Below are 24593 nucleotides of genomic sequence, written 5' to 3'. Positions count from 1 at the left end.
GCCCACTCCACTGTGGAGGAGCCCTGGGGAGAAGGGAGAGACCTTGCTTTACAGCAAGGAGCAAGGAGGCTCCAGCGCAGAGGAGCCGAATTCAGTCCCCGCCCGCTGCCCAGCCACACTGCGCTGCTCAACCCTCCTGGAGCACATGCATTTGCTCATCATTCAGTCCTTACTGTGCACCTGCTGCAGCTGAGGGAGACAATCCAGGAGCCCAGCTGTCATGGAGCTTACAGGCTAGAGGGAGAAACGTTAATTGAAAAGCTCCCTCATCAATCTACAGTTACAAACTGAAGTAAGTGCTGCGAAGGGCAGGAACACGGCCCAAGGAAAGTCTGAGTTGAAGGGGCCTGACCTAAAGGGCTCCCTGCTGAGGGAGGCCTGAGCTGCCATCTGAAGAGGAGGGAACCGGCTAAGAGGGAGCACACAGCTGGAGACAGCAGCAACAGCAGCAACAGCAGCGCAGCTCCGAGCTCCGTGGCAGGAGCAAGGGGGCAAAGGGGACACGTCTGCAGGAAAGCAGGGACAGGATTCACCAGCGACGTGTTCTGGGGAAGCCTGCGCGCAGACGGGCGCCCCTGACCATTCACTTTGCCACATGAGAGAAAGGTCAGAAATATACCTGCTTCTTTCTCCTCTTTCCAGACCAGAGTGGCACAAGAGCCTCTTATGAAATCCTAACCTTTCAAAAACAGTGGTTACAGAAACTATGACACTGCAGACGGTTGTGAGGGCCAGTGAAACTCAGAGGCCAGAAAGAGCAAACACAGAGGGAGACCACAGCACACTGCTCTAGCAGCATTTTTATTTACAAACAGCAATTTCCATTGACTTTATTTATACCATAAAAAAGCCATTTACAAGCAAGAAACAAGAATTCAGAACAAAATTAAGCAGCACTGAAATATTCATGTCACAAATCTAAAACAAAATGAATACAAGAGTAAAATATCATTTGAATAAATAGTCTTAAATTCATGCTATAAAATAATCCTTAATGGCAAGTTACTAGTTGATCCAGCATCCGCTTAGCTAGCTTCATTTACTTCATATGGTGATGAAGTGTGGAGTTGTGAGGTTACCAGTTTATATTGCAAGATAATGACACTGTGTTAAGTCATTCAAATTGCTCAACCATTTATAACGGAAAAAAATGTTAGCCCTACTAATAAAAGTGGTGAGAGAGATGGTTTTCACATTAGGAAAATGGTCATTCTCAAAGAAACCAGGTAAGTTTACCTCTTACTATAGTCAGGGCAGCAACCAAAGGCTTGGGCAGCAAGTCCAAAGGTTGAATTCACAGCATACTTGTCACTGAGGGGCAGCAAGAGGTCTGTTTACTGAATCTGCTGCAAGGCTGACTCCAGGCCTTGACCGAGAACTACAATAGCCCTGTCTGTGCCAGACCCAGAGGGGAACCAGAGAAAACAGGTTCTCCTCCGGCTGAGAGTCAAGCACTGGGCAGAAACAGTGGAAACACTCTGGCACTTACTAAAAAAGATGTATGTGGCGTGTGACAACCATTACAAATTTGGAACAATGTGAATGACTCTTCTGAACTTTTAGTTCAGTTGCACTGAGTAATATGAAATCTATGATTTATGAACTAGATAGTTTCATATAAAGAATTTACATAATTCCCCAATACTTTCATATATAAAATTTAATAAATAACCCTGACCAGTCTAGAAGCACCATTCAAGGGGCGTGCGCCCTTGGAAAATAGTTTAGGTGTTGCATATTTGAGTCCCTTTCAGTGGAGGCTTCACAGGAAACCATTACAGAATTTAACAATAACAACGACGACGACAACAACAAAAATCACAGTAACTAATAAAAAAAGTTGTTAAAATAAAATACACTGATTTCTGTAAAGTAAAGCTCATTCACATAGATGATCTCCCCCCCCAGCCCTTGTTTTGTGTTCCTGCAAATTCCTCCTAGAGTCTAGGCTGTAAAAACAAAAATAAAAACAAAACCACACACAAAAATATGCAGGTCTATGGTGTGGGCTAAGGGACAAACAGACTTGGTTATAACTGCCATCATCAGAAAAGACAACTACTCATGCTCGGGAAGGTGGAAAGTTATCAATTTAGTTCTACAGTATATTCTGCTTAACAGTGAACCGACAGTATCCTTTCTGCTGTTTAAAGAACGAACAAACAAAAACACAAAACTGCCGAGGCAGGGCCAACTGGGAGGCTTTCCACTGACCGAAAAATGAACTGTCTTCATATACTGTATTTACAAATATAATTTCTAAATGTATTTACAGCTTTAGTAGAAATTAGAGGGTAGAGAACTGATTAGAATGAAAATAACTGTTTAAAACCACAAACATTAGTAAAAGTATAAAATTCTTTGTTTTCACAGTTTGTAATAACAGGTTAGACACCTAGAAAAGGAAGCTGTCACTGTCTTCACATTGTCTACGTATTTGAAAAGGTAGCTCGAGAAGAGACTCAATTATGAACAAACCTCTATGAATTCAGGATATATTTTACCGTAAAAGATTTCTTCACATATCACTTTTATCTTAATTGATTTTTGCATTTGTTATAAACGAAACATCTAACCTAAAACTGTACAGAAATAGGGACTTTGCTTTTCAAAAAGAGTTGCTCTGAGGAGTTACACAGCGCACTTCGTCTGTGGAGACGTGAACTTCGGGGAGAGGATATTTCTGTTCTGTGGTCATGTTAGTCCTCCTGGCACATCCTCATGTGACAAGGCACAATTAATTGCTGCTGCCCGATCTGAATGGAGTTAACCTTTCGCCGCCATGCACACGGAGAGGCATGACAGGACGCCCGCTCAGAGAGGCTGCCCAGCTCTGTGCCGGCCAGCACGCCGCCTCCCTCGAAGCCCTGTGGAACCTTACAGTACTGTGTTATGGCTTGAGAATTCATTCTAACACTGCTAGCAGTGGAAAGGGGAAAGTGTTAGCAACATGAATGGGAGCAAGTAGAACTTGCAAAACGTGGAATCATGATTATTAGAGAGAAACTCAATCAATTTTCTGCCCCTTAACAGTCCCATTACAATGTTTGAACCTGAACTGTACAATCAAAGCAATGTATATTTTTGTCAAAGACAATTTTGGATAAGTCACTCTTTGGTAAACTCAAACCAGTTAAACAAATTTACAAATACAAAGAACTCCATGTAAATAAGGTTAAGACTGACATGGTGACAAGAACCAGGACACTCAAGGTGCTCGCTCCAAGCGTTCTCCCCTCCTAACTTGTCTCTACATCGCAGATGCTCTGGAGACCTCTCGGAAGGCCCCACGCCTGATGGAAATGGAGGTTCCTTCCCTGAGCCTGACCCCTCATGTCCTTGATTTGGGCATTTCTTGTCACAAACTTAATTTGTATCACAACACAAATTTTTCCCATTTAATTCTTTAAAAAAAAGAAAATCAAAACCAAACTTTTTCACGTAAGGAAAAGAAAATCATAAACATTTACCTGAAACCCCAGAACATATTTAAGTGGGTAAACACTTGGGGTCCAGCCTCCCCTTGAGGCACGCGGCTTTGACAGGCGCTGAACAAGTGCTTCAGGGAGAGAGTAAACCCCGTCCTTAGGCAGTCTGACAGGAAAAAGGCATACTATAGACCCGATTTAGCCAAAGCTGCTCGTCGGGAGCAGCAGGATGAGTGTAATCTGCACGTAGGAACACTGATGTGGATGGAGCGCGGCAGTTCTCACGCGAACAGATCTGTGTGCTAAAGAGATGCCACTGCACAGCCACCACCCCCGGGGGCATCACACACAAGGGCTTCAAGGAATCTTTTTTTCTCAACCCCTCCCCCCAAAAAACCAAAAAAAACCCTCCCCCAAACCCCACCATTCTTGGTATTTTAAGAGCCAAAAAAGCATGGAAAACCAGCAAACGTCTATTTTTGTATTTCTTTAACTCCTAGCCTCTGAGGTTGGTCTTTTCATTTCGGTTTTTCTTCTAGGTGGTCTGTGCTGGTCTCCCGTGGAGACGCACTGGTTGTGAGTTTCAGAGCCCAGGTTCCCAAGCAGAGAGTCCGGAGTGCTGACATTCTACTGGCAGCCTGCAGCACAAACTCACCACCAAATTGCTTACCAAGTGACTCTCTGTCAGAGTATACAGTACCAAAGTAATCTTGTAAAGCCCGTTTTGTGTACCAGAAGCACACGGGTGAACAAAATATAGAACTGAACACATTTCCTAAAGGACTAATAAAACATTATCCAAATAGGACTCAGGTATGTTTTTATACAGTAATGTGTTTGCCAGCACATGCTTTTGAGGTCTCTTTTCAAGCTATAAACTCAAGAGAGGAAAAAAACTGTAATTCACTATTACCATTAGATTTCACATTTTCTACAACTATACTGACCTAAAAAATACATAACATAAAAATAGCACCACGTGACCAAAAAATGGTGACACACACAGATTTGGTGACACATAGAGTATCTTAGAGGGCTTTTTAACTGTTGGTTTCTTTAAGCAGGAAACACTGAGAGTGGGGGAGCCACGGAGGCTCTTGTTAGCACACACAATACTAAGATATATTGCTTGCAATTCCCATAGAGTATATCTTTACAAAAAGTACAAATTCCAAGTTCTGCAGTTTCCCTGGGAACTGCATGTAGAAAAAGTTGCTGTGCACCTGAACTGGCTGTTTGAAAAGAGAAAGAAAAAAACCACAACACTGCTTGGAGAATTTTGTAGACAGAACTACAAATCCCTTTCCTTTAGTGCGAGCACTAACTCGTGGTCGAGAGTGATTCGATCTAGTTACCTGGTATGTATGTTTCTACAGTACGGAATGAAGGTAGATTCGTAGGCCAGTAAGAACATTGAAAACCACTGCTCCTTTGGGGTTGGCTAATATAACACTACAAAATGTAAAAAGGTCAGCACCACGGGTCATCCAGCTTACCTACTGGACAACTAACAAAAATCCCAAACGGTTTCCAACTAGAGTTGAATACATTTTATGGCATTTGGTTTATGTATTTGTTATGAAGCAGAGCTACGAACACTGTGATTTGCTTTGCTTGCTTTTGGACACAATGATTAATATATATGAAAACCTATTAACATTCTTTTGTAAGGGAAATAAAGGGGCAAAACCCTAACATATTAGGTAGGGACAAGACAGAGTCAAAAGCCCTGTTCACATTGTATTAAATTATATATTCCTCTTACATTCACCTCAACCAGAATAAAATCAAATTTGAGAATGTATATATACTATATATATAATAATCACTTTATTATATATATATAAATTGTCTAACTACCCCCTAAAATTATTTTTAAATTAGAAAAAGTTACCCATTTGTGTCAGCTGACGGCATCCTAGTCACCCTCCACGGAAATGCACTGGTGCCAGTGCACACGAGAGAGCATGCCTCTCGGCAGAGAATGGCAGGTCAACCAGTTGGCATAGCTAAATCACTGGCAGGTTTTGGACTAAGAGTCCAGCCAAAGAGGAATACTATCAGCCTATGCTTTCCCTGGATACGTTGCCCTTCATGCTTTGAGCTCCTTGGGGTGGGGAGGGAGGACGGTGGAAAGGATAAACACAATGAAGTGCTCCTTCCAGAAACCTTAGAAAAACTGCCAAGAGACCGATTTCCAGATGGTTGGGAAAACCAAAGATTACAACAAAGCAAATCACAAATATGCATTGATTAATGTGCTTTGTTTGGGTGCACTTCTTTACCATCTTAATCAGGAGCATCTGACACGGTGTGAATTTCCATCCGGGAATCTAGGGCCATCTCTGAGGCCGATGCATCATTCTCTAGTTTCTGCTCCACGTACACATCTGTTCTCTCAGGGGACTCCATGCGACTCCTGACTTCGGCCACACCGGGGTGGTTTTTCCGCAGGTGCTGGTTGAGGGTTCCCTGGAATGGAAAGCACTTCCCGCAGATCTCACAGCGGAAGGGTTTGTCATCAGTGTGGCCCCGGATGTGGTACTCCAGTTGGTCCTTCCGCGTGTACTTCTTCCCACAGAACTTGCACACAAAGGGGGTGATTCCCATATGGAGTCGCATGTGCCTGTCAAGACTTCCTTTCTGGTTGAAGGACTTTCCACAGTAAATACAGATCAACCTCTCATTGTACGGGTACCAATGACCTCTTGCACTCCTCTCCCGGGGACTGCTCTCATACCCGGGGTTATTCATCAGAGCTTCGCTGTCAGACCCCTGCACCAAGCCCTGCAGATCACTGTGCAGATGGACAGACAAAGCCCGCTTTTGGCGGGCACGTCCTCCTCGGAAACAGCTCAGCATGGATCTGGATGGGCTGGAATTACTCAAACTTCCAAAAGCTTCTGATACACTGCTTGGCTGTGAGGCTGCTTGGGAATAGGAATATGCGTGCTGAAGCACAGAACCGTAGGAACCCACGTTCACTGCCACAACTTGTTCCCCATCAACCATCTCGGTGTGGTACCCATCGTCTCCCAAGGAGGAGCTGTCTGAACAACTGGGCCGGTCGGACTTTTCCATCTTCACTTTCACCTCAGTGATCTGGCTCTCCCTCACCAACAGGTCCCCTTGCTCGTGGTCCCCCTCTATCTGAATCTCATACTCAGAAACACTCCCGCTGCTCCCTCGGTCCGAGTGCCCCTCCTCCTGTAAGCGGCTGCGCAAAGCTTTGCTGGATGTTGTCTCCATCCGCAGATCACCGCTTGTGGTAGGCTGCCGTACCTGAGAGCAATATGGAGGGGAAATCTCAACTGGGTTGGCAAAGAAGCTGCTGTCTTTAACTCCATTACGACTCTCTGGAGTCTCTTCAGCACCGACGGTAACAGAGTCAACATCTCCAACACTGATTTTCGAATGTATGCTCTCGAGGATCTGCGTGCACTTGTCAATGACACACTGCATCTGAAGAAAGCTAGCTGCAGTCAGAAAACTGACAACATCCTTCAACTGCAAGGACATTCTTCCAGTGTAACAAAATGAAAGCAACTGTTCAAACACATTGGGATTTTTAATCACTGATATTGACAAGCCACTCATGGTACTTAATGCTGAATGGTCCCGGAAATACGGGGAGCTGGCAGCGAGGACCGCTTTGTGGGCTCGGAATGGCTGACCCTGAATGTGGACAATGATGTCACATAGTTTCCCTTGCAGGCGGAGTTCGTTTAGCTGGCTCAGAACAGTGCTGCTGTACTCGGGCACATCAAACTGAATAAAACTGCTGCTGTCCATTTCTACTGACATGAAGCGTACTCTGTGGAAAGAGAGAGTTTCATCATTCACCAGTGACTCCTTACTAAGTATAAGTGGGGTAAACACAAACTTGCAAAAGTACCACCACCACCACCATCGCAGCCGCTGTACCTCCTGGTGTCTGCCTGAGTATTCTTCCTCTTACGTTCAGTCTTTCACGTCTTAGTTAATTCATCTAAAGTCAAATAACCTAATGATCAATTAGCCTAGTGTCCTAACTGCCTAACATTCATCTTGATCAAAATTAAAACACATTATATGTGGTAGGGCCATTTCAGCTCTGATGGAGAATTTGGTATCCTTTTAGGAAAAATATTTTGACCTACATTTGAGGATTCAAAGTACTTTGTAAAAAAATAAGTAAATTCATCTAAAGAATGTTCTGCCTTATTTGTATATTTCCACTTGGTGTTTTTCAAGTAAACAGGACACTGGATAGACTGAATAGAGCTAAATCCTTTTTGGTTTAGAATCTGAGTTGTCTTGATGTCATTTTTCCCCTTCAGCTCTGCACACCTTTATATCCTTTTGGGGTGTTGATTCACAGAGCAATGCTCAGTTCCTTTCAGTAAGGAGTCTTTAGACAGTAGGAGCAAAAACAGTGATGGACGTATTCCAAGTGTATCATCCTCCACCAGTGCTCACAGCGCTGGTACCGCCAGGACAGGCTGCTGTCCCTTGCCTAGAATCTACAGCATTGAATCCCACAAAACTATGTACGTGTGTATAGCCCAGGCTGCATTCTCTGACCAAAACACAGCAAAGTTAGATCTAACAATCATATTTTAGTTTCTGAAACCCAAGCAGTAGAAATTTAAACACCTCCTGAATAAGAAGGGTTTAGAAGTGAAGTTTACTTATGTCTTCAACTTACCTGAAAATGCATCCAAAGAAAGAGATGGACAGATATGTGATAAAACAAACAGAGTAAAATGTTAAGTGAAGAGTCTAGATGGTATATACAGATGTTTATGTAAAGTTCAACTTTTCTATATGTTTGAAATTTTTCATAATGAAATGCTGGGGCTTTTGAAACAACAACAAATTTTAACAGGGAACGTTAGTACCTTAACAGTTTTTATCATTAGACAATAAAGAATAAAAGTAAATGAAATTACTTAAGAGGTTAGAAAAGGATCAATGAATTAAACCCAAAGAAAGCAAAACAGTAATTAATACAGAACAACACAAAATCACAGAGAAAAAAATTTTAATTATAAGACAAGACAATGTGCAACTAAATCTAAGACTCTTGCAGGAAAGGATCAATCAATCAGTGTGACTAGATCACAGGAGAATTTTTTTATCACATCAGATTTTGAGTTCAAACATTTTAGTTAAAGAGGAATACTGTACTCTTAGTTATCCTAGATTTATGATTGAAATCAATTTGAAATCTGTATGGAACGGACATATTTTTAGGATAACATAAATTGGCAGAATTAAATGAAAAAGAAACAGAAGTGCCAAAGCACAAGTGATCTTCAGGCCGCTCACACTGCTCTAGATGCATGTTAACACATTTAAAGCATCTCAGTTCATATGGCACAAGTCTGATACCAGAAGATGGCAAACAGCATAAAGAGGAAAATTGTCAACTTTACCTAAGTAACCGGATTTTAAAGTCCTAAAGAAAATACTAGCAAATATAAACTATTAAAATAATATATTACGACAAAACGTAAGGATGGCTATGTTAGGAAATATACAAATAAAATTTGCAACATCAATAAGCCAATGGAGAAAACCATATGGCTAAATCAATACTATGCCAAAAATGCATTTTTAGAAAGTTAAATGCCTTTTCAAAGTAAAGAAAAAATAATAAGCTAGGAATAGAACAATATTTTCTTAATATGATCAACAATACTGCAAACCAATGGTAACATCATCCTTAAAAAGGAAACATCATATCTGCATTTCCCAAAACATATTTAGTACAACACAAGCCCATGAGCTAGCCTCAATATCCCCACCTCCTAGGGATTAAAAAACACATTAGCATAATAACCTATCTGAAGAGTCCTGCAGACAAGAATTCTATTTAACTCAGCAGTTTGCAAATTCATTTAACCATGAAACTCTTCTCTCAAGGTACACATATCAATATGCCAAAGAATTAGTGTTCCCTGGTGCACACTCTGGTAAACACTTTTGTAAAGGCATTCCCATTAGCTGGTGCCTGGGAGGATAGAAGGTTGTCTGCCCATCACTTCTCTTACTTAATATTGCTCTGGAAGTTCAGCCAAAGCAACAAGACAAGAGAAAATGAGCCATCTAGCCATTAGAAATGAGGAGGCAAAATTACTATTGAAGGCAGATATAACTATTTACACGAAAACACAAGAGAATCACTTTTAAAAATGTATTAGAATCAGGATCTAATAAGCGGAGGTTTTCAAAAATCATTGTACACAAAAAAACAGGTAACATAATGACAAGTTATAACCAATAACAGTAAGAGAAACTATAAAATACCTGGAGGAGAAACAAAAAATAGGATCTACAAGAAGAAAACTATAACACTTTAACAAGGACAAAACATGTATAAATGAAGACACACATCGTGCTTCAGGCAGGAAGATTCTATACTGCAAAGATGGGCACTTTTCCCCAGAATTAATTTATAAATATAATGCAGCCCTTGACAAAATGATTTTAAAATTCATCTAGAACATTGCTGTCCAATAGAACTATAATGCAAACCACATGCGTAATGTTTTCTAGCAGCTACATTGTTTAAAAATAAAAATAAATTTTAATATATTTTATTTAACCCAATATATCTAAAACATTATTATTTCAACATGTAATCAATATTAGAAAGTTATTAATGAGACATTTTACATTCTTTTATTTATACTAACTCTTTGAAATCTTATGTGTATCTTACACTTAAAGCACATCTCAATTCGGAATAACCACATTTCAAGTGCTCAACAGCCACATGTACCAGCGGCTACCACATTGAACAGTATAGATCTAGAAGAATCAATACAGAAGAAATTTGACAGAAAGAAAAATACAGTCAAACATACAGATGTCAAAACGTATGATCAGTCTATAATTTATTCAGCAAGTATGTACGGAGTGACTTACATGTGCCAGACACTAGGGATCCAGGTGAGCTATAATTCTCTTGTTATAAACCGTGATAAGAGCTATGAGACCTCTCATAATGGGGCAGTGGTCAGAGACAGCCACTGAACAAATGATATTTTAACTGAGACCTAAAGGATGAGTAAAAGTGGGCCAGATATGGGGCGGGTTGCGGGGGGGGGGGGGCAGGTGCCGCAGGAAACGTTCCAGTTTTCCAGACGGAAGGAATCACGTGTACAAAGAAAGGAGAGCCTGAGTCAGGAAGGAAGGAAATGTCAGAGTCCCGCAGCACAGCTGGGACGAGGAGCAAGGGGCAGGACAGAGGCCACAGGAGGCTCTCAAGGCAGGTAGAAATCAGACCAGATGGGCCTCAGGAGCCATTTCCAATCAATGAAAAGGGAGGAATTCTTGATATAGATGATGCTTAGATAAGATGAATAAATAACAATAACGTTGGATCCCTTCTTCACAACATACCAAAAACAACTTCCAGAGAAGGCATTTCTAAGCACACAAAGACAGATATCAGAAAAAGAAACAGGGGCTGGCCCCGTGGCCAAGTGGTTAAGTTCACGCGCTCCGCTGCGGGTGGCCCAGTGTTTCGTTGGTTCGAATCCTGGGCACGGACATGGCACGGCTCATCAAGCCATGCTGTGGCAGCGTCCCACATGCCACAACTGGAAGGACCCACAACGAAGAATATACCACTATGTACTGGGGGGCTTTGGGGAGAAAAAAGAAAAAATAAAATCTTTAAAAAAAAAAAGAAAAAGAAACAGATTTAACTACAGAAGGAAAAACTTTTACACATATAAGAAATACCTTTACAAGAAAAAGAGACAAATTATGAAAAATACTTATATAAGGCAGAGAACTATGAAACTCTTACAAGTCAATAAAAGCCAAATATAATAACTGAAAAATGGGCAAAGAATATAAACAGATGATTAAAAAAAAGAAATTAAAATGCTTAACAACTTCTTTAATAAACTAAGGAATAAAAATTAACATGAGACACAATTCTTCTTCCTCATGTTGACAAGACTTAAAAACACAATCCAGCTGGCAGAGTGATAGGGAGAGAGGTGCTCTCATATACTTCTGGTAGCAAATACAACAGCAGTCTTCAAATGGACGTTCCTCTTGACTTGGCACTCTATATCATAAAAAATCATGGATACAGGCACAAGAATTTATCCAGCAGTATATTCCATTACAATAGCAAAACAAAGGAAACAACCTAACTGTCCAACAATAAGGGAATTACTAAAGTCTAGGACACCTATATACTTAAATACTATGTCATTGGTAGAGTGATGTTAAGGAAGAATACGAAGTTAGCTCCAGAAAACGTAAGCCCCAAGAGGGCAGGGATTTTTATGTGTTTTATTAACTATCTGCCAGATTACTGACTGGCACACAGCAGACTCTCAGTAAGTATTTGCTGAATGAATATTTAATGAAACAGCAAAAAGTTAGGTAACAGATCAACTGCAAATGAGCATGAGTGATGGACAAGGTCTGAAACTGGATTATGGTGCTAACCGTAGAACTTCATAAATTTACTAAAAATCACTGAACTGTATAATTAAGATGGGCCAATTTTATGACATGTAAGTTATACCTCAATAAAGCTGTTAAAAAAATCAGGTAACAAGAGAATAAAAGTAGGATAATAAAAGTAGTACGTATGTAGATACAGATATTAAATATACACAGAAATAATACTGAAATATATACACAAAATATTTATATTAATGTAAAATTAAAGATGTTTTTAATTTCTTCTTTATATCTGTATTTTCCAAACTTCTACAGTGAAAATTTATTACTTGGAATGACAAAAAAATAAAAATACAAAATATTTTTAAATCCCTACTAGACAATAATTTGACAAACACTGCTAGTGGAATACAAACTGGTACAAATACTTTGGAGGGCATTTCAGTAATATCCTTCAAAATTGCAAAGGACTGGGGCAATTTTAGCTTTAGGAATTTACTACAGCATTGTTCATAACAACAAAAGATTCTAAACAAACTAAAGGCCCATCAAGGGGAGGCTTCTTAATAAATTATGGTACATCCATACTACTTTACAACCAGAAAAAATAAATGAGGAAGACCTTTTCATACCGATATAAAACAATCACCATGATATATCGCTGAACGAGAAGGGTGAGGTGCAGAACAGTATATGTGCTATTTGTCTAAACCAATATGAAGACACACACACACCACTCTATGATATGTACATTATAGACAGGCACAGAATATTTCTGGAATGATATACAAAAACAAATAACCTTGACTGTCTCTTGGTAGGGTGACAGGGCAGCTGGAAGTCCTGTTAGCTTTCAGTGAATCTTTTTAGACTCTCAAAACTCCTAAACTATGTGAAACTAGTTTCCTAAACTTATTAAACTTATTAAAGTTCTCCTAAACTTATTAAAAGTAAGTAATATTTAAAAAATTTTAAGACACCTCATCTAGTTTTTAAAAGATAAGAAAAGATCATCATAAAATCATTAGGAGTACGAATTTGGAGTCAGATCTGGGTTCAAATGATACTTGCCTTTCACTTGTAAAAACTTGGGCAAGGTTTATAACTTTATAACCTTTCCAAGTCTCAGTCTTCTTATCTTTAAAATGGGGGCAATAACAAGCCTTGCCTCATGGACTGTTATGAGGAATACACGTGGAAGCAGGAAGGACTCAGCACAGTGGCTGCTTGGCACACGGTAACCAAGATTAGCTATTATAGACTTGTTAGGGGGAAAGGATGGTGTAACAGGGACAACAGGCTTTGAAGTTAGACTTGGATATGAAGCCTGGCTCTGCCACTTTCTAATAAAAATAATAATATTTAAATAGCTATGTGGCCTTGGACAAGTCAGTTCCCTCTGATTTCCTTATCTAGAAAAGGTTGTGGGACAACTACTACTGCCCAACCCCACTGTGGTAATAATTAAATGAAGGAAATTCCTGCGATGGACGTGTAGAATAAGTCACATAGTGCTTATCTTGTGCTAAACACATATATTAACTAATTTGATCCTCGTAATCAACTCTGAGCAAAATACTATGATTGTTCCCATTTTACAGATAAAGAAACTGAGGGAAAGAAGTTAAGACTCTTGCCAAAGGCCCTACAGCTCACAGTCGAACTTAGCCCGGCTCCAGAGGTCATGCTCATAACCACAGCAGACCGCATTCTAGAAACGCAGATGCACCGGGACCTACCAAGTGGTCAAAGCTATCCATTACAGCATTTTCATGACACAAGGATGCATAAATAGTGACTTCTGGAATTAAAAGGCAAAGGAAGGTGGGTTTGGGCTTTTTAAAGGTGCAGAGCCCGGGGCGAAAACCAATAGAAAAAGGAAAACAAAGCGTTTCTGAAATAGTCTGTAAAACTTGAAAACAGCTTCACAATGAGGCTTCCTCCTCCTCTGTGTGGCTTTTTATCTTCTTCTCAGAAGAAAAGTGGAGAACTACACTTGAAAGAAAATCACTGAAGAGGCAAACGAAAGACCATGATTAACACCTAATAGAGGGATTCCATTTTTGTGCAAAATGAGAAGGAAGAGCTTCACTCTCCTCTCCTTTACATTAACACTTCCTCTGGGCAGCGACAATGAGATTCAAAGACTCCTGCCTAAAGCTGCTAACCAACAACACTCTTGAGCAAGGGGCTTCTAAGAGACTGACGCACCGGAATTCGCAGGGAATTTAAGTCCTAGGCACATTTCCAGGCCAGAGGGAGTAAAAGGCATAATTAATCACAGGTTCTGCACCCAATGACCTGATTTATCAGGGCCATGGTCCCAGGGTTAAGGAAGCCAGAGCCTCTCATAGAAACATCAACTTCAAATACGATCCTCCACTCCTCACTATCAGCACTTTCCCAGCGCGGGCTACTTACTGGTTGCTTGTAGGTCTTCATTTCTCCCTGCATGGAACATCAGTGGGCCTACACCTAAGTTAGATTAAGGTTTAATTAACTTTATCTTTAAAATAAGATATATACATAGTCAAACTTCAAATTATAGTACAGAAAAATATAAAATGGATAGCAAAACTCCTCCCCAGTTCTTCTTCCCAAAGATAATCACCGGTAAGAGTTTTTGGGTGTTCTTTCAGAGAAAATTATGAACATATCAGTGTAAACTGTTCTGTACTCTGCTTTTTCGAAATGTATTTAATTCATCTTAAAATCTTTCCATAGTAGCACAAACTCATCTACTTCACTATCTTTTCCGACTTCACAGTATTCCATGGATGGCTAGGTCACAATGTACTTAACCAGTCCCCAATTGATCCCCAAAGCAGGAAACAATTTAAATAGCCACAGTATTTCCTCCTAGCAGGGAACTGCTGGGTTAGCTTTCCATTTCTATCGACAATGTCAAATTTCCTCCCAAAGGTGACACCAACTGTCCTGTTACCAAGAGCACACGGAAGTGTCTGCTCCCCCAATAACTGCCTCTCAGTTTGCCAAACTGAGAGGTTAAAAATGGTATTTCATTGTTTTGATGTGCATTTATTTAATTATCAATGAGACTGATCATCTTTTCTCATGTTTAATGGCAACTTGTCTAAGTTTGTCTTTGAACTGCCTATTCATATCCTTTGCCCATATTTGCCTTTTTTATTGAATTGTCAGAGCTCTTTGCAAATTAAAGAAATTAACCTTTGTCATATGTGCTGCAAGTATCAGATTTAATTGCAATCAGTAAATGGCATACTGACTGGGAATTTAAATTATTTTTCTACATTTATAGGAAATATTCATTCAATTTCAATCTTCTGCAAACACAAAACCAAAGGGAATTCAGAGACGAATAAGAGTCCCAGTCTTGCAGTTTGATACAGGCTTACTACAGACTCCTCCCAACTCAGAGAGATACGGGAATGGAATTCATTTTTTATAATGCAGAAAAGTAATTTATACTAGATTTTCATTTAGAATTAAGTTTGTAGCTGCTTCAAAAAACAATAATGAATTTGATTATTCCACTCACTAAATACATCAGAATTGGTATTCTTTAATTCAGGAGATGAATCACAGGTCTTTCCGTCACATTATATTAAAAAACCATGCCCAAACTAGACATTTACATTGCTATCATTTTAAAGGCAGGCATATATACCAGCTGGATATTTTTCTTCAATACCATTAACATTTATTTTCTTCAATACCATTAACATTTATTTTCTTCAATACCATTAATATTTTTTTAAACAATACTTACTTCATTTTTGTTTGTAAAAACTCTACTTTGGACCAGAATGCGAAATACTTCTTTTAAAAAACATACATGGAGAGAACTTAGTTGACAGGTCTTTTGGGAGGTTCAAAACTGCAGCTCCTCAACTTCTTCACGGTCCTCTTCTGCTCCTTCAACCAACGGACACACACACTTCCCGCTCTCCCAGTGTCCTGGAGAACACTTGCACATCCCTGGAAGCAGCTTTCCCCTCACACACTCCCTCTGCTGTGCTCAGCTGATGAGACTCTGCCACCACTGGTCTCCACGGTGGGCTCTGGGAAGCACACCTCTGATGGGGGGGGTCCCGACACTCATCCACTTGCACATGTCCAGCCAGCCCACGCCAGCCTCAGCGATTGTTCAAGGGGATCACTCTCACCTCTCACCACACTCCTTAGCCTTCTCCCATTACTTGAGAAAGTCCACCATCATCGTCATTAACAACCACCATTTACTGAACGCTTGATACAGGCCAGGCAGGTCTTAACGGCCTTACATGCATTATTTCATGGAATCCTCTTGACCCTCGCCCAGAAGGCAGATACTATTACCCCCACTTTAGAGATGAAGAAACTGAGGCTCCAAGAGGTTAACTTTCCCAGGACTGTCCCAAAGTCGGCCTGCCTCTCCAGACTCCCTACACAATAACTTCTCACCTTTGTTTAACTTGCCCCGGGGGGCCAGCAGAGGGAGGCAGGAAGAGCCAAGGAAAAGGCGGAAGGAAAAGAAAGGTTGCCCTAGGTTACACTCTTGCCCTGGGGCAGTGGCCAGGGAAAGGGACAGGTGGCAAACACCCTCCTAATGCTGTCTTGGGCTCCTGCTCCTTCCTCTGAGATGGAGAAGAAGGGCAAGTGGGGGCATTCTAGTAATACCCGTGAAAATTACAAACGCACACTCCCTGTGACTGAGAAATCTCAGCTCGAGGAATTTACTACAGCACCCTCTTTCTAGATCAAAATCACCAGCAGAGGTAAGAGCTACAATCAGAGGGGTAAAAAAAGTCCACGGAGCCCCCCAGCTAAACTATAGTATGCCTTCCTCAGTTACAACTTTTGTCCCCTTTTCTCCATCAGAGCCCTTACCCTGGCTGATCTTTACCTGTTTTAAATAAACAGCTATCTTTGTATACTAAAGCCTCAATTAATTGGAAACCACTGATCTAGGGCTCAAGTAACTAGTCCTTTTGGTGTCTGAGGTGATGAAAGTCACAGAGAGTAGATGCCGCCAAGAAGACAGTTCAGCCCAAGTTCAAGAGAATTCAAAGGATCACTGAGATTGGCATTCAAAAAGCAAGAGCAGACTGCGAGGGGCTATCAAGGACTGACCAGGCACCGAGGACAGCAGCAAGGCTAGCGCAGGCTGGGGGCAAGACAGAACCATGAGGAGGGGAGAGGGAGCAGGTTCAGGAAGAAAATGAACCCACGCTGGGGAGTTAAGGCAGACTGGGCAGGCCAGGGAGGAAGGGAGGCCAGTTACACAGCGAGGCACTGTGGGCACAGCCACAGGGAGAGCGGGATTGTCCTGCAAATTACCCCACAAACCAGCCTGGCATAGTCCTCCAGAGACCTGAAGTAAAAAGTGAAGGAGAGGGGTCCTAGAAATAAACACACTCTGAAAAGAACACTAAGATCTGATGCAAGACTGTACGACAAGGCTTAGTAAACAAAGCCGCTTGGAATCATCGCCAGATCCCACCCCCAAAAGCTACAGAACTTATTTCCACAGCCATGTGTCAAGGCGAGTTGCTGTTCTAAATCTCAACAAACAAGGGAATGATACCCCTAATCCAGATTCCAAAGGTCACTAAGAATAAATGCATTTTACCCCAAGGCGCTTTAGAGTAAAAAAGCCACTTCGCAAAGACAGGGAAGCCAGCTGACCATAATCTAACAGGCCTGGCTGATCCCGAGAAGGGTGAGCAGATAGCAGCTAACCGATATTCTGCTCTTCCTCTTCCTCGCACCCCGCTCCTCCCGGAGTTTGAGCAAAAGAGGCAAAAAGGCAATGACTGCCCTTACATCTGATAACACTACAGGTTCACGTAAATCAAAACACTCAATTAACGGGAAATATAGCTCCCCGAGTTTTTAAAAGTGTTGCATGTTTAACAATTTCTTATAAAGCACCAGGGAATGTAAGGAGGGTCCTATTATCTTTTATTTAACACCATTATGTTCTTATGACAATATTTTTAAAAGACTTGATTATTACCAAAAGATAACTAAAAGAAAGCATGGATGAATTTATTTATAATACTGACATAAATGCTTTTCCAAGTATGACATAAACCCCAGAAGTCACAAAGGCAAAGACAAACATATCTGACAACACAGAAGTATACGACCAACAACACAGAAGTATACGACCAAAAATGCCCCTACCTCCAAAAGCCAAAAGATAAACAACATATTGAGGAAAAATACGTGCACATTTGACAAAGGGCTACTTTCCAAATTCTTGAATTTATATTATAAGTCAAATAGATTGAGCTGACACAGAAAATCCTTTGGAAGAAGGGGCAAAGGATATTAACAGTTCAAAGAAAAAAAAATAAATGACCAAAAAACAGATGAAAAGATGCTCAGCTTTATTCATGACTAAAGACGTGAATTACAAAAAGAAAAAAATGAGATGTCATTTGTAACCCATCAGACTTGCATACATTTTAAGAAAGCTGGCAAGTGTAATCCTGAGGGATAATCTGATAATATCGATCAAAATGTAAAAGGCATTTACCATTTATTCCACAATTAACTGTTAGGAATTGAGCCTACAAATATACAATACTTACAAAAGTATGTTAGGATATATGTAACAAGGATGTCCACTGATCATTTTTAAAAATAAGGAGGGGGGAAGAACTTCAAAATCCATCAAGAGAAGACTGGTTCAAAAAAAACAATAAAACACTATGCAGCCATTAAAAAGGAGAGAGAGATCTGTAGGCTTTGACAAGGAAAGAGCTCTGCTCTATAGCCAAAACCAGCAATATGTATGTAGATATGTGATTCCCTTCAGGAGCTTTTCTTAAAAGAATAAATATACACTGCTGTACACATTCTGGAAAGAATCGCATGAAACTATTAATGTTGGTGACTTTTGAGAATGAGGACTAAGGACTGGGGAGAGGGAAGAGAAACAGATTTGATTTTATACTTTTTGAACTTTTTATCACATAGTTGTACTATTCTCACTAAGTTTTTTTCTAAAGACATGTAGGATTCTACCTAAAAATACATAATTTTTTAAACCAAAGAATCTAGAGAAAGATAGCCTGCAAATGGATAATTATTGTATCAAGCAGACAATTACAAAGGCAGAAACAAAGAACCATGGGGAGCAATGACAAGACTGATTACTTTTGACCAAAAAGGTTTTTCAAAAAATCAAAATAGAACAAAGCAAACCTTCATGGTGGAAGTAATATTTGAAGAGAGCTTTGCATTTCAAATGAAACAGAAAGAGCACTCTAGACAGAAGGGATGTCAGGAGCAGAGAACAGTGGAGTGAAAACGTATGTGTCTGGGATGGTAGCCAGGTACAGGGCCCAGGTACAGGAGTGACATGGGAAAGAGAAGCACCACCGTGGGAAGGCAGAGGCCCTGAATACTAGATTAGAAACTCACACTGAATTCTGGCGGCAGCCCATTTGAACAGGAGTCCAGAGAAGGACTCAACAGGGCCTGGAGACTGGAGGATGCCACCCCTTCTGGGAGAGAAGTTAATTCAGCCTCAGAAAAGCCGAGTTTAGGCTGTCCACTGGGCATGTGCACAGAGTCACCCAACAAGTGGTGGGAAGAATGGGGCTGGAGCTGTAGAGAAACATTAGACCTGGAGATACTGATTTGGGAGTGACCAAAAATTGCACTGAGGGTAGATTTGGTAAGATGAGGTTACTCAGAGACAGAAAACAGAAGAAAGATAACTGAGAAGAGAAAAGCGGTTTGCAAAAGTTGTCCTGCAAAAGAGGTATTATATCATGGTATCTCATGAAAGAAGTACAGCTGCACATAGCCCTCTCCTCAACACATCATGTCACTGACCCGTCTTTAAGTAGAATTCTGCATCATGCCTTATGTTAAGCTGTAAGAAAACTGAACAAAGAAAACCAGAACCTAGACCAGTGACATCTTCTCAGACTGCTGACCCATTCTGAAAAGAACCTAGAGATGAAAAGCGACACTTAAATGTCATCTGGGCAAAACACCCATGCGGGCCTTGGAATTCCCTCTACAGCATTCTTGAGTAAAGCCCTGTGACCGTTTCCCCATAATGACAACCAGAACAAAAGTAAAAGTGTAAAATCTAAGCAGCTAGAGATGTGCTGGCTGACTGAGCCCCCATGCTGCTGAGCTTTCCTGCCCTCGGAGGTGAGCTCTGCGAGGGCCGGGACCAAGTGCCCAGAGCCCAGAAGAGGTCCCGCACAGGCAGGCTCGCAGCACACGTCAGCTGACACAGCCTAAACTGAGCCGGTGGCTCAAAATCCACCACTGCCACCACAGCTGCACCCTCAGCTTTTGACTTTTCCTGCTGAAGACCCAAGAGATGGAGGACCATTTCCCCCAGTAGGCAAAACCTAGCAAGGTGCTCATTCCCATCTAACCCATAAACACTCTAATTTGCTCCACTTCATTTGAAAATACCCAGTGACACTTCCAAGGAAGGAAAGCAAGATTACAAATTCCAAAGTTGTTTAAGGCACCAGGAGGTACCCACTATTCTCAATCAAGATGCTCATGATTCCAAACCCAGAACAGCACCTGTGGCTTCAGTCACTTGCTCATACTGGACAGACAACTCAAGCTAGGCTTTCTCTATCAGGCACTGAAGACCTGAAGATCCCTAATTTTCATCCTCATACAAAAAGTCATTACAAAGACCACAGATGGAAGCATGAGGGACGGCAGGCATGGTAACAGCAGTAACAACTATACAAAAATAACTTTTCTAGGTATTTCTGCCTGGGTCTAGATCAAAACTAAAATTGAGCTGTCATGAATTACAATCTAATCCTTTAGAAAGTAGCAGCCGAATAACACCAGGGCTGCATGAAACATTCTGGTGCTACTGAAACCCAATGCAAGAAAAAAATAAATAAAATGGCATTCCGTGATGGATATTCATGAAGCACTCACCCTAATTTAAAAGAAAACAAGTCTAGAGTTCTTACTGCATTAATTCATGTGAGCCCGAAAGAACATTTTTATCCAAACTGTTACATTTCCTACCAAGGCGTTAACATTCTCCAAGTCTGCTCAGATAGACTAATTCCGAGAGTGTGGTGTGGTTTGACAGTGGGGTTTGTCTTTCAGTCGATGCAAAACATCAGAAGCTTCTTCTGAGCTTTCCTAGTGGGGTAGAATGGCCTCTTTAACCTTCCTGGCAATGTTAAGGACTAACTGTTACTGAGCTCCTACTGTGTACTGTATGCCAAGCAAGCTCTTACCTGCTCACCAAACCATGACACCAATACGAGATAGACACAGCAACTCTCCCCATTCTACAGATAAGGAAACAAACTCAGAGAGACTAAGAACCTTGCCCAAGGTCACTAACAACCGGCTGAGCCAGGATTTGAACCTCGATTTGTCAGTCTCCAGAGCCAGAATTCTTATCTCCTATAAGAACATCCAGGTACACTGGGGAGATGCAGGGTTTTCATTGGTGCCAGACTCTTACTGATCAACTTTGAGCGGAAAGAGAATTCTCATTTAAGGGTAACACGGTGATAATTAAGGGGTTACAAACTGTTGTACTTTGAGTATTTTGCAGCCATTTCTCTGCATGATGTTCACTCTTTTTACTTCTGTCTATGAAGTGGGCAAATAGATGTTTCAAATTCTAATCATGAATTAGAAAGATTTGTTTCAGTAAAAAAAAAATAAGCTATCTTAAGGCAAAGAACTCAAAAATGTCAAGGAGTAGCATCCTATCTGCTTACTGCTGGCATTTCCGGGGCACTAGACCTAGAAAACACATTAAGTCCTGCCTCTATGACAAAAGGATTAGAAAAGCTCACCTTGAATTGCTTTCTTCCATGAGGTTTTCCATGCCATCAATATCAACCAGAAAACAACCATTAGAAATCAAACTGCATTCAGTGGATGACCTTCACTAAGCTAAATTCAGCAGTTTGTCAGCTACAAAACAGTAAATGGACACAATTAAGAAGTTTGAAAAACATTAAGCCGAATTTAAACTAAAGTAAGATGAAAATTAACGGGAATAAAACATAATGATGGCATTCCACATTCATGACACTGACAGTTTTGACAAGCGCTTTAACTGGAAGACAGAAGTAGGATCCAGAGACATGCAGAAATCCACAACTCAGTAGACATGCTGAAGCTCAGCAGCCTGTCATTTCTCCACCTTGAGAAGTTTACACTAATGATGATGATGATGATGAAGAAAATGCGTTAAGCAGTTACTAGGTGCTGCAAATTTTGCGACCTCCTTCATATGCTTTTTCCATTTTAAATCTCACAGCAACCCTATGAAATGGATTTTATTATCCCCACACTACAGATGAGAAAATAGAGGCCCAGAGACATTATATAAATTGCCCGACCTCACAAAGCTAGGAAGTACCCTTGCTGGGATTCAAACTGAGGCCTGTCTGATTCCAAAGCTAATGTTCTTTCCCCACAGCCTCCAACTGAAGAATGACATGACTCCCCCCCACCATAATCAAGAGTAAACATTTTAAAGTTTCAAAGATTCATTTTATGTTATCTGCAACCTAAGAATGAAAGCTGAAAACACCTTGAATGGCAGCATTAGACATGATTGATACATGACAGAGAAAGCTGATAATAACAAGTTCTCCTTTAAAACAAAGGAGGGGTCAAATTTTAAAAAGTTGTTTACCAACAAAAATCAGGAAGTATTTGAGAAGCTATTATAAAAGTCCGGCTACAGTATTAGATACTACAAAGATTCCAAGAGAAATATTAAGACACAGTGTCCTCAAAAAACTCCCGCTCCAGCTGGGCCAAGAACAAGTTCAATATCCAGGGAACAAGTGCTGAATCCTGTGCTTCAGATTCTGAGCGCCACAAAGGCATGGGGGTGGGGCAGTCAGGGAACACCCTCCGGAGGAAGTCTATCTCAAGCAGGGGCTCGAAGGAAGTGAAATGGAGAATTTACACAGAGGAGAAGAAAAAGGAGGCCAGGACTTCAGAAGGGGGAACAACGGGAGCAAAGCCTCAGAGGCAGTCGCAAACTCGTTTCTGCAGGCGACAGACCTGCAGGAGGAGAAGCAGGGAATAAGGTTCAGGGAGGTGAAGAGGGGCCAAACCAAGGAGTGCCTTGCAAAGACAGGGTGGGCAATGGCTTGGACACTGTGTGGCAGGCAGGAGGACACTGCTCAGCTTTGAATAGCGGCATAAATGCCTCGGCCTCTTAGCTGATCTCCCGGCCCCTGGCCTCTCCACTCCCCTCCTGCAAATTATCACAAACCACCCCTGGCCTCTTGTTGCTCACCATGCCTTTGGAACAGCTTCAACTTTGGCCTAGTGTTCAAGTTCTTTCAGGAACTAGCCCAACCAATCTTTCCTTCTCTTCCCTTCCTGTATGACCCTTCTCTGCAAGGAGACTGATCTATTCACTAACTCCACAGGATCACTCACCAGGCCTGATTCCTCTTTTCCTATCTGAATCCTACTCATCCTTTAACAGCCAGCTCAAACCCCGCCCCCTTACTAAGCCTTTCTTGACCACTCTGCCTATAGTGACCTCCATCTCTCCTTCCTCTTAATTCCACAGCACACAGCCTTGTCTCATCAATCAATTACCTTGTCACAGGTAACGTCTCAGCACCCAGTGTAAAGCTGTTTGGAGGTCATAAGTGTCTCTTTCACTACTTTCTCCCACATGGAACGGCATCTTGACATTTAATAAGCAAGCAAGCAAGCTTTCAACTCTTTTTTTGACTTCCTATATTAAGTTTGGCATTAGCATAAAGGAAGGATGGGGGAGGCGGAGGTGGGGGACTTCTGAAGTTAGAGACCAGCTAAGAAGCTGTTGCAATAATCCAGATGTGAAGCAAAGAGAGCCTGGACTAGGGAACAAAGAGAAAATGGGCAAATATAAACAACAAAAAAATTTTGCACGCAAAAACCCAGCGGGATGTAACTGACTACTGCTAGGAACAAAAGCAAGCGATGAACTATGATCAAGGTAAGGTTTAGAAACGCTTCTTGGAATGGTTGTAAAGCCCGTCTGAAACCAAGTGGTTTAAGTGGCTAAAAAGTCCACATTCGCAGAAAGTCTTCAGGGAAACTGCCCAATTACCTTAAACCAGCGACAGCCCTTCCAGTTTCGGACATACACAGAATTGGTAGAGCTGGAAGGGTCTTTCGAGAGCTAACCTAAAACCCTTACTGATCAGATCTGGGGAAACTGAGGCGCAGCGTGGAAGAGGCTTGCTGAAAGCCTCAAGACTGAGACTCGCAGACTAGTGCTGCCCTAAGCGCGGCCGCCTAGCCCAGGACACTGTTTACACCCCCGGGCCAGCCCAGCCCAGCCCTCCGGAACGGCAAGACCGACTGAGGGCGAGAGTGGCCATGGAGACGTCTAGGGCCAAGCACGACGCGCCGCCGCCTGTTTACCTGGAGAAAGGCGCTGGCGTGGGGCAGGGGCTCTGCCGAAGCCACTAGCAGGGCCGACCCCTCGGCCCGGCCCGGCCCGGCTCTCCAGGGCACTCAACCATCCGGCCGCCCCGTAGAAAGGGGGAGCGCCCCGGGGGCGAGGGGCCCGGAAGCACAGGATCCCGGGACGCCCGGGGCGGAGGCTGAGGAGCCCGGGGCAGCTGGCCGAGCGCGACCCTCGGCCCCGCCAGCGGCGCCCGGACTTCGGGGCCCGGCCCTCGGGCCCTCGGGGGCGCGCGCCTGGCCCGAGCAGGTGCCCGGGGCCTCCCGACCCCGCCCGGCCGCGGCTGCAGCCCGCGCCGCCCGCCCACCCGCCGGCCCGCCGGACTG

At 42.0% G+C, this 24593-nt stretch overlaps 1 protein-coding gene across 5 annotated transcripts; it reads right to left on the bottom strand.

Annotated features, from left to right (window-relative positions):
• Window positions 1-786: 786 nt before the first annotated feature.
• ZBTB34 (zinc finger and BTB domain containing 34) lies at window positions 787-24573 on the bottom strand. Of its 5 annotated transcripts, none has more exons than XM_046671761.1 (3): window positions 21632-21646; window positions 14265-14318; window positions 787-7242 (listed from the first exon to the last, which is right to left on the bottom strand). In XM_046671761.1, the coding sequence occupies exon 3, from the start codon at window positions 7230-7232 to the stop codon at window positions 5718-5720; it is 1515 nt and encodes a 504-aa protein (XP_046527717.1). In that variant the 5' UTR covers window positions 7233-7242; window positions 14265-14318; window positions 21632-21646; the 3' UTR covers window positions 787-5717. The 5 variants fall into 5 exon arrangements, with proteins under 5 accessions (XP_046527717.1, XP_046527708.1, XP_046527725.1 ...); XM_046671752.1 differs by lacking the exon at window positions 21632-21646 and adding an exon at window positions 15595-21574; XM_046671769.1 differs by lacking the exons at window positions 14265-14318; window positions 21632-21646 and adding an exon at window positions 24225-24573.
• Between the last annotated feature and the right edge of the window lie 20 nt (window positions 24574-24593).

This window comes from Equus quagga, chromosome 1 (assembly GCF_021613505.1).
Source record: "Equus quagga isolate Etosha38 chromosome 1, UCLA_HA_Equagga_1.0, whole genome shotgun sequence".
Lineage (NCBI taxonomy): Eukaryota > Metazoa > Chordata > Mammalia > Perissodactyla > Equidae > Equus > Equus quagga.
This window is presented reverse-complemented; position numbering and strand designations above follow the sequence as displayed.

Bases quoted from the DNA above. Each gene is read 5' to 3' on its own strand.
- ZBTB34 (XM_046671742.1), bottom strand. From the start codon at position 21,663: ATGGAAAACCTCATGGAAGAAAGCAATTCAAG. The intron at 7,243-21,631 runs GTGAGCTTTTCT...CTCTTTCCACAG, and splicing joins ATGGAAGAAAGCAATTCAAG to AGTACGCTTCATGTCAGTAG.